General features: G+C 34.7%; 1 protein-coding gene across 1 annotated transcript; it reads left to right on the plus strand.

The window, feature by feature from the left end:
- The first annotated feature begins 7,237 nt into the window (after positions 1–7,237).
- LOC140008644 (protein TEEBE-like) lies at positions 7,238–9,987 on the plus strand. The gene is made up of 4 exons (XM_072053480.1): positions 7,238–7,283; positions 7,326–7,823; positions 8,729–8,875; positions 9,614–9,987. Exons 1-4 carry the CDS (start codon positions 7,238–7,240, stop codon positions 9,985–9,987), a joined length of 1,065 nt encoding a protein of 354 aa, XP_071909581.1.
- Positions 9,988–10,250: the final 263 nt, after the last annotated feature.

Genomic DNA, 10,250 nt, shown 5'->3' on the forward strand with positions numbered 1-10,250 from the left:
GTATAAACTTTAAAGACACATATTAAACACAAAATCCAGAACTTGTATATTAGCTAAACTTGGAATCAAGTACAAAAGATAAAGAGTTTGGAAGGAATACAACCCTTGTCACATGAGCTTTCTTCCTTGCCTTCTTCATCCTCCATCTTCATCCTAATCTAGATAATAAACAAGAATGGAAAAGCTACACTACTTTATACTAAGCTAAACTAACACTAGGAAGATGAAAGAGCTACATTTCTGCAGCTTCAAGCTTTCTCCCGTAGCTCACTCTATCTCTTACTCTATCATCCCCCCTCTTCCTTTTGCAATGAATTTGGCTATTTAATGATGAAAGGTTGGTCAAGAAATGATGTTTTCAACTCCCTTTTACAGCTGGGAATGTTTCTCACATGTCTAGCATCACATGTGAGTTGGTGGAGGTGAAATTGAGTTTTACGCGTATAAAGCAGCCTTTTCTGACCAGTGATCCGAGCTGCTACAGTGCCTCGGATCCGTATGGATCCGAGCTCGGATCCACTAACCCAGAAACAGCCGAGGGTTCGGATGAATAGTGGATCCGAGTGTGGATCACTTGCTCTGTTTTTGGCCCAACTTCAACCGATCTTTTCTTGATGTTAGAGGCTGAACCAGCTCATGTCTAAAACATGAAAGTTGTAGCCTTTTGAGTTATCTTTCCAATGCATCAAGAATCACCTCATTTGGATCTGTGTAGGCTGAGATATGACTGAAATACCCTTGACTGCTCATTGCCCTGTTTCAGTTTCGACCAGTAGAAATTTGCTATTGTAATTCAGCATTTTGACCTGGAAAACCTTCAAACTGGATTTAGATGTCTTCACCAAAGTTGTAGATCTATCTCTTATCTTCAAATTGGTTCAAGAATCATCTTAAGCCGATCACTGTAGCTCAAGTTATAGCCGAAATACAAAAATGTGTCAAAACTGTCAAAATACACAAAATCCAAGTAAAAAGTGATAAAAACCTCATTTAATTGAACAAAAGCATTTTATACCAATTATAGCCAAAATGAATCATTTTCTTCCAATAATATACTCAAAGTGACTAAAAATAATATAAAATATCATACAATTATTACGTAAATTAGTCACTTATCAAACTCCCCCACACTTAAATCATTGCTTGTCCTCAAGCAATTCACACATAATCAAATGCAATGATTCAAGAGGTGAAACAATATATGCACTTTTGTCAAATTTAATTCCTCATGACCTGAAAAATAATCATCATACAATTGTTCAAATTACATTAAATACTCATAATATCAAGTAAAGGAAAGATAATTATACCTTAATTCAACACGTTAAACGTACTCTCTTACCCTAACCTAATTTCACAAATAAGCAAATCACATAGTCGATTTATAGCCTTCCTCCTCCTATAATCATCTTTTTCTCAAAATTTTACATCTAAGAGGGATTTATTCATACTAATTTTACTTAATTAGTGAGAATGCCTTTTTACGCGAAAATCGACACTTTTAGGTGAAAATTCCCGATTATTCAACATTTCACTTATTGAAGTTGCAATGCATACTCTTAATTCAAGTACCTTTTTACGCGAAAATCGACATTTGTAGATGCCAACCCCCGGTTACTCGGTACAAAAATCATTGGAGTAGAATAATTTTTTCTTTTTTTTTCTTTTTTTTTCCTTTTTTTTTTTTTTTTTTTAGAAATAAAGGACAATAAATAAATATTCCCTCTCAGAAAATATATAAGACTAATCAAAGGAGGAGTATAACCTTTTATCAACTATGTCAATCACTTACTTATAAAATTAAGTAAAGAGAAGAAATTTCATTAAACATGTAAAATTATAGGCATAATTTTCCTCACTTTATCCAATATACTTTCTAAAATGTAAAAATCCTAATTGCATAATAACCATTTTCAAGTTAAATGAGGACTAAACTTTCCAAAATATATATAAAGTTTCAACAATTGGAAGAATTAAACACTTAAGGTTGGAATACTTTGACCCTTTTTGAAATAAAAATGAAAAAATGGAAGAACTTTTGGGCCATAGCGAAATATTGGACAAGATGTTAGAAAAATTTTGACGGAGTTTCCCCATATAAATGGAAGAAAACTCCCTGCCAACAAACCTAATTTCAATCAAATTATCCACATGGCAAATAATTCAAACACAATTCCAACATTTCTAAGCATTTAAATCCACAAAATATCATCACCTAGCAAGTAAATGTAAGTTCAATACTTTCCTCCCCCACACTTAAACTTCACATTGTCCTCAATGTGAGAAAGGAAAAATAACGAAAATAAGAGAAAGTAATACTCCCCTAATGAACTTGCGCGATCCGAATCCATGGCAATGTGATGAATTTCCAACTTTACTTGAAAGAATGGAGACTTCAATTAATGCACCTTGAAAAAAAAAAACAAAAATACAATTCTTAAGAATAAAAGCTTGCAACCTACAAGAAGAAAAGTGGAGTTGAAGGAGGAAAAAGAGGGAAGAATGAGGAAAAGTGGTCCGAGGCTTCGTTTGGAAAGGATCCGAGGTCGTTTTTGAAAGGATCCGAGGTCGGATCATGATAAGTAAGCTCGGATCAAGAAGCTCGAATTTTTTCTGATTGCAGAAGTGGATCCGAGGCCTTGGATCCATATGGATCCGAGCTCGGATCCGTGGCTCGAAGTTTTCTCTGATTGCAGAAGTGGATCCGAGGCCTTGGATCCATTAAATCTGCACTTATTGCAGAATTTTTGCAATTTTCAGTTTGAGCTCAATTCTTCAAAATACACCCTAAATCATTTCTATGTCAAAATAAACCATTCACGCACATGTAAAATGATCTAAACATGCATTCTAAACCTCTTTAATGCATCAAAAATCATAATTACTGAATTTGAGGTATTGAGATCTTTGATCAAACTTCTCCTTTTTCACCTCATTTGGTCACTTTTTCAAAACCTACAAATGAAAAACAACAAAATTACTCAAACTTATACTTTAAACATAAAATCACTCCAAAGTAAAATGAACTTAAACAAACATTGGGTTGCCTCCCAATAAGCGCTTCTTTAAAGTCAATAGCTTGACTATATCCCCTCATTTTTCAAGGAGGCTTAGTTAACGAATAATCCACCATTTTAAGCCTTGGTGGATCATTGTAAGGTGACTTAATAGAAAAAGCCACATGATCTAATGATCTGAGAGATGGAAGTGACTTACATATTCCAAGTGTTTCATAGATATTACCTTGAATATGCACCACTTGAGAACTTACCAAAGGAAATGTCATGAGAGTATCTTGGGGAGCAATACCCTTAGAACCTATACTTTCAATGCACTCCTCAAGAGGGGTGAAAAATGAGTCATTAAAACTCACCTCTTGAGGTTCAAAGTTAGTTCCAAAGATATTATCATGTGAAATGGACATTTGCTCATTGAAACACAATTGAGATTCATCATTTTCATCAAAATGCAATCCATTTTCACATACAACATTCCTACCATTCATGCTAGGATCATTTTGCAATTTATTAGAAGAAATAACTTCACACAATGCACTCAATTGCTCATGTATTCGACCAAAGTGAGAAGCTAATTCATCTATTCTTTCCTCAATCCTATCAAAACGATCGGAAGTTGCATTTGCTAGCTTTTCTAATGCTAAATCAAATTGATTAGAAAAATTTTCTACAGCTAGCTCCCAAGATGCATTAGAATCATTAGCTAATGGTTCACTTTCTAACTCCCAAGGCAGAGGTGCATTAGCTAACTTCTCTATTGCCAACTCCCAAGATGGTTTTGATTCATATTAGACACTTTTAGGTTGGTAATCATAAAAACATGAATAATCACTATAAGTACATTGATCATCCCAACCATAAGCAGGAGAATTGCTCCAATTAGCACTATATTGATCAAAACAAGGATTGTAATGCTCTAATTCATCATAATAATCCACATTTTGTGCTTGCATACATGTATTAGTAGCATGATAACCTCCACACAAGTCACAAATCATATGATAAGAATTAAAAGTATTAACATTCCTCCCTTGCTCAATTTCATGCATAATTGTGTCCATTTGAACTTGTAACATGATTACATCAAATTTTGCCTTTAAGCACTTCAAACCATTTTCAAAAGACATACCTTCAGTAATTTCTTGGTTACCTCTGTTGAAGGAGCTTTGCACTTGGTAACCATCCATTACCAATCTTCCACTTCTCAAGCATTGTCCTCCAAATTGACCTACCCTCCTCATTACCTAAAATTGCTTTTAAACAACTTAAAAGCAAGATTAGTAAGAAGAATAGGTGATAAAACACATACACATATAAAATACTAAAATAACAGAAAATAACATCCACATTATAACTAATATTATGTCTAAACTAATAAAGTTGCTCTTCACACCGATATTGCCAAATCTTCCCCGGCAACGGCGCCAAAAACTTGACGTGCGCAGGGTATACATATCAATTTAACCTCATTCTAATCAAGTTTTACATTTATAAACTCCTAAACACCCCACACGCGATTTATCGCAAGTATACGAATCGTGAGCGAGTATAGGGTATTAAGGGTCGATCCCACAAGGAAGATTGCAATTACCGGTACTACTAAAGCTTCTCTATTATTTAGACTATCAATAAATTATAACAAATTTAACCTACTGAAATTATACAAAATGATAGCAAATGAAAGCTCCTTAGGTTGTGGTATCCCTAACTACTCATGCAAGTGCTATATTTGGATCATTGAGTGCTACATCTAGGCTAATTATAGTGTAATTTCCTTAAACATGTGGAACCTACTTTCGTAGTGAATCAACTATACTCATAACTAATCCATACCTATTTTCATGGTTATGAAATTAGCTACAAGTTCATTTTTTCAATGAAATTACATGAAATGAATCACTAAAAACCACATAAGTGCACCTCTACTTTCGTGAGTGTACTCCCTATGTTTAGCACCTCTTGAACTAGTGTTAAATCTCAATTTTCATTGCAGAAACAACACCTTAGATAATCACAATCAATGGTACCAGATTAATCATGATTTAAAGAGCCAAAGTGCTAAATAACTTGCTTAAATCATAGCAGTCAAATAACCAAAGAATAAACACTCACAATCATAGAAAGTTCAACCAAACCCAAGGTATAAACTTTAAAGACACATATTAAACACAAAATCCAGAACTTGTATATTAGCTAAACTTGGAATCAAGTACAAAAGATAAAGAGTTTGGAAGGAATACAACCCTTGTCACATGAGCTTTCTTCCTTGCCTTCTTCATCCTCCATCTTCATCCTAATCTAGATAATAAACAAGAATGGAAAAGCTACACTACTTTATACTAAGCTAAACTAACACTAGGAAGATGAAAGAGCTACATTTCTGCAGCTTCAAGCTTTCTCCCGTAGCTCACTCTATCTCTTACTCTATCATCCCCCCTCTTCCTTTTGCAATGAATTTGGCTATTTAATGATGAAAGGTTGGTCAAGAAATGATGTTTTCAACTCCCTTTTACAGCTGGGAATGTTTCTCACATGTCTAGCATCACATGTGAGTTGGTGGAGGTGAAATTGAGTTTTACGCGTATAAAGCAGCCTTTTCTGACCAGTGATCCGAGCTGCTACAGTGCCTCGGATCCGTATGGATCCGAGCTCGGATCCACTAACCCAGAAACAGCCGAGGGTTCGGATGAATAGTGGATCCGAGTGTGGATCACTTGCTCTGTTTTTGGCCCAACTTCAACCGATCTTTTCTTGATGTTAGAGGCTGAACCAGCTCATGTCTAAAACATGAAAGTTGTAGCCTTTTGAGTTATCTTTCCAATGCATCAAGAATCACCTCATTTGGATCTGTGTAGGCTGAGATATGACTGAAATACCCTTGACTGCTCATTGCCCTGTTTCAGTTTCGACCAGTAGAAATTTGCTATTGTAATTCAGCATTTTGACCTGGAAAACCTTCAAACTGGATTTAGATGTCTTCACCAAAGTTGTAGATCTATCTCTTATCTTCAAATTGGTTCAAGAATCATCTTAAGCCGATCAGTGTAGCTCAAGTTATAGCCGAAATACAAAAATGTGTCAAAACTGTCAAAATACACAAAATCCAAGTAAAAAGTGATAAAAACCTCATTTAATTGAACAAAAGCATTTTATACCAATTATAGCCAAAATGAATCATTTTCTTCCAATAATATACTCAAAGTGACTAAAAATAATATAAAATATCATACAATTATTACGTAAATTAGTCACTTATCAATAATGCAAGCTGAATAGTGAAGTTAAAAATTTGCTAGAGTGGAGGATGGGATTTAAAATCATTATGAAAAATGTTATCGAGTCCATAATATTGTTATTGAAATCTTATGATACGTGTTGCAAGTAAACCAAAAGGGTTGCGAAGAAAAGGTTGTATAACATCCAAATAAAGAATGGAGTGTTTATTATTAGGTGGAAATCACACTCCACTACTAATCAAAACCAGGCCGATAGTAACAACTTTAAAAAAATTAAGCTTGATTTGTATTTTAATCAAGAACTCTTTTTTTTGGTAGAAGGTCAATTGTAATCCAACTAAGCTACTATGGGAGGCTCCAGACCCACAGTGACAGCTATAAAAGAAGGAGGGTTATTATCACTTTACCCTCTTAACGTTCAGTGCCACTATCAATTTTTTTCTTAACGTTATTTTATAGTCATTTTGCCTCCAAAACTAACGATCAAATTTAATGGAATATGTTAATTAAAGTAAAAAGACATGTTTAACCCTTAAAATTATTATCACTTTATCCCTTTAAACTATAACAATCAAAAAAGGATACCATTTGAGGTAGACATTGCTTCCCGCGTTTTCCATCTGCAATCCTGAATTAACTCATGCGTGCAAGCTATTCTTTGTAATCTCAAGTAATCCCTTTTCAGCCACTACATTTTTCTTGGTCCTAAACGGTTTTAATTCTCTTTAAGCTTCTTCATTTCTCATCAGCCCCTGGCCTTTACTCTATCTCTATCTCACCTTCCTTTTCACGTATCACTTTCCTCTTTAGTAGTATAAATTAAGTTTCAAAACATCCCCAGTATCCCCCCAATCGTATCAGATCTGCTTTTGCCGTAACCATTGTAAGGTTTTTCGCTCTGGACTTCTTTTTAATTATTGATATGAACCGACCTACTATGTACTCTTCCTCTTTATTATTATTTTTTTCTGAAAAATTCGAACAATGGCAAGATACAAGAACAGGGAGAAAAATTTACTCATAACTAGCAGTAGTATGTTTTTCTAACCATATTTCTGTTTACATTTTGCAGGTCTACTAGAAAATGGTAACTTTGAGGAAGGGCCAAAGGTATCAAACCTTAAGAAAAGACAGATCATAGGAAAATACTCCTTGCCCAAATGGAAAATTCATGGCATAGTTGAATATGTTTCAAGTGGACGGCAACCTGGTGGTTTTTACTTCGCAATCCCTCGTGGGGCTCAGGCAGCGAGGCTTGGAAATGAGGCTTCCATATCTCAATATGTTAAGGTGAAACCTGGAGCGATATACTCATTGACCTTTGCAGTCACCAGGACTTGTGCCCAAGATGAGAAGCTAAGGGTTCCTGTCCCTGGTTTTTCGACTGAACTCCCAATTCAAACACTGCTTAGCAGCGATGGTGGTGATACTTATGCATGGGCTGTTAAGGCAACTTCTGATGTTGTCAAGGTTACATTTCATAATCCTGGAATTCAAGAGGATCCTACCTGTGGACCTCTTTTGGATGCAATTGCAATCAAGGAGATGCTTCCTCTCAGATACACTAAGGGTAAGTCCTCTTCCAAATTTGGAATTTTTTTCCTATATCATCTGCCTCCCAGATCTTTAAGCAGATATGTGAAAGCTCGATATTGGCCAGTACAAGAAAAATGTTAATGGCGCACACTTATCTGTTAATGATACTCCTCTTGACTTTTCTAATGGCAGCTGTAAATTCAAAGAAAAACATGGCAATTTTTATCTGATTCATATGGCAAAAGGTTGAAAAAAAAAGGGTGCCGTTCACAGAGAAAGGAGTGCCATTAACATTTATCCCAAAATAATTGTCTGAATTGTTGGGCAATGGTCGTAAGTTGATGACAACTATGGCTGCAAACGAGCCAAGCCGAATCGAGTTTTGAGCTAATCGAGCCGAGTCTCGACTAAATTTTACCAAGTTCGAACTCGAACTCGAGCTCGACGAGCCGGCGATTTTCAAGGTCGAGCTCGAAAAAAATAAAAAAATAATTATTTTATTTAAAAAAAATAAATAAAATAATATTTTTTTAAATAAATAATAAAAATATTAAGGATATATATGTAATTTTACTATGAAAATAAATATATATATAATATACGTAATTTTATTTTTAAATAAAAATAATAATAAAAAAAATATATATATACTAAAGGCTTGCGAGCTAACGAGTTTAATATTGTAAGCTCGAGTTTGACTCGAGCTCGACTCGAGCTTGACTCGAGCCGCTCGCAAGCGGCTCGATTCGTTTGCAACCCTAATTACAACCCAACTGCCTTTTTGTTCTTTTTATTATTGACTGTTGATATTCGTTCACGAAGACACTATCTTTAAAATATAAATTTGTAGTTTCTTCTAAATATATAGTAAATGTTAACCAATGCAATGTATATTTCATAATTCATAGAAAGCTCCTAATTTGCACTGAAATTATGCAGGTACCTTGGTCAAAAATGGTGATTTTGAAACTGGCCCTCATGTGTTCAAGAATTTCTCAACTGGGGTGCTGCTCCTCCCTAAGAGGACGGACATCTACTCATCGCTCCCTGGATGGATTGTTGAATCCCTCAAACCAGTTAAGTATAGGGATGGCAACGGGGCGGGGTTGGGGCGGGGGACCCCTCCCCCATCCCCCGCCCCGCTACCTACAAACTCCCCTCTCTCCCGCCCCGTCCCGCCCCGCTTCTCCCGCTGGTGCTTCCGCGGGGCTAATAAAAATTTGTTATATAATTTTATTATAATCAAATTTTAGCAAATAATCAAGTACTAAATATCAACACATCATCAAATTATTATTCATTGTAATTTTACAATTGAAACTTATAAAAACAATCAAACAAAAATTATTTGAATATAATCCAACATGATGAAATAAATATAACTAAAGTAGTCAAGTTTTCACTTTTGACACAAATACAATCACTAATTCATTATTGTGCTTGTGCTTTTTTTAAGAAAAAATGTTATTGTATTAATTGTAATTAGGGATTTAGTATAAATGTATTAGTAAATTTAGTATAACCAATTAATAATTTGTATTAGTACACATATATAATTATTAGTATAATTAATAATATCAATTATATTATATATACTAATAGACATCATATAATACATATAACTAATAATATCATTATCATAAGTTTGTAACTAATTAAATTATATATTATATATATAATTATATATATATTTTTTATTTTTATTTTTTTTAAAGAGGCCCGCCCCCGCCTCGTTTCTAAGTGGGGGGGGAAAAATTCCCCCCTCTCCATTAGCCCCATGCGGGGCGGGTGACCCCGCCCCATTGCCATCCCTAGTTAAGTATGTTGACTCGAAGCATTTCTCTGTTCCCCAGGGACTTGCAGCTATTGAATTGGTTGGAGGAAGAGAAACTGCTATTGCACAAATCATAAGAACAGTACCTAACAAGTTCTACTTTCTTTCCTTCGCTTTTGGGGATGCTAGGAATGGTTGTCATGGATCTATGACGATTGAAGCTTTTGGAGCTAGGAAAACCATAAAAGTTTCATTTACATCAACTGGAATTGGTGGATCCAAGACTGCCATCCTCAAGTTTCAAGCACTTTCAAACAGAACAAGAATAACTTTTTATAGCCCAAATTATCACACAAAGCTTCATGACTATGGTCACATATGTGGTCCTGTTTTGGATGATGTTAAAGTGTTTCCTATCAAATAGTCACTATTAGGGTGAACATCAAAAAGCAACATATAGTTTTGGAAGCTTTTTCTTTTCTTTTTTTTTTTTGTTAGTTCATGAACAAGACAACCCAAACCCATAAACATCGATCCACGGTATGAGGGAGGGGAAGCGGGCATGAGATATAAATTGTGTAATTTATATCTCTATACTATTAAAAAAAAATCTTTCTAGTTTCTAAAGTTTAGGCTTCAAATATTGCATAGGATCAATTTAAGCCATTCATTTTATTTGTTTTTTGT

Source organism: Coffea arabica, chromosome 6c, assembly GCF_036785885.1.
Source record: "Coffea arabica cultivar ET-39 chromosome 6c, Coffea Arabica ET-39 HiFi, whole genome shotgun sequence".
NCBI lineage: Eukaryota > Viridiplantae > Streptophyta > Magnoliopsida > Gentianales > Rubiaceae > Coffea > Coffea arabica.

Coding starts and splice junctions, on each gene's coding strand:
- LOC140008644 (XM_072053480.1), top strand. CDS start 7,238: ATGGCAAGATACAAGAACAGGGAGAAAAATTTACTCATAACTAGCA. Junction 7,824..8,728: donor TCCTCTCAGATACACTAAGG/GTAAGTCCTCTT, acceptor GAAATTATGCAG/GTACCTTGGTCAAAAATGGT. Junction 8,876..9,613: donor CCTCAAACCAGTTAAGTATA/GGGATGGCAACG, acceptor TAGTTAAGTATG/TTGACTCGAAGCATTTCTCT.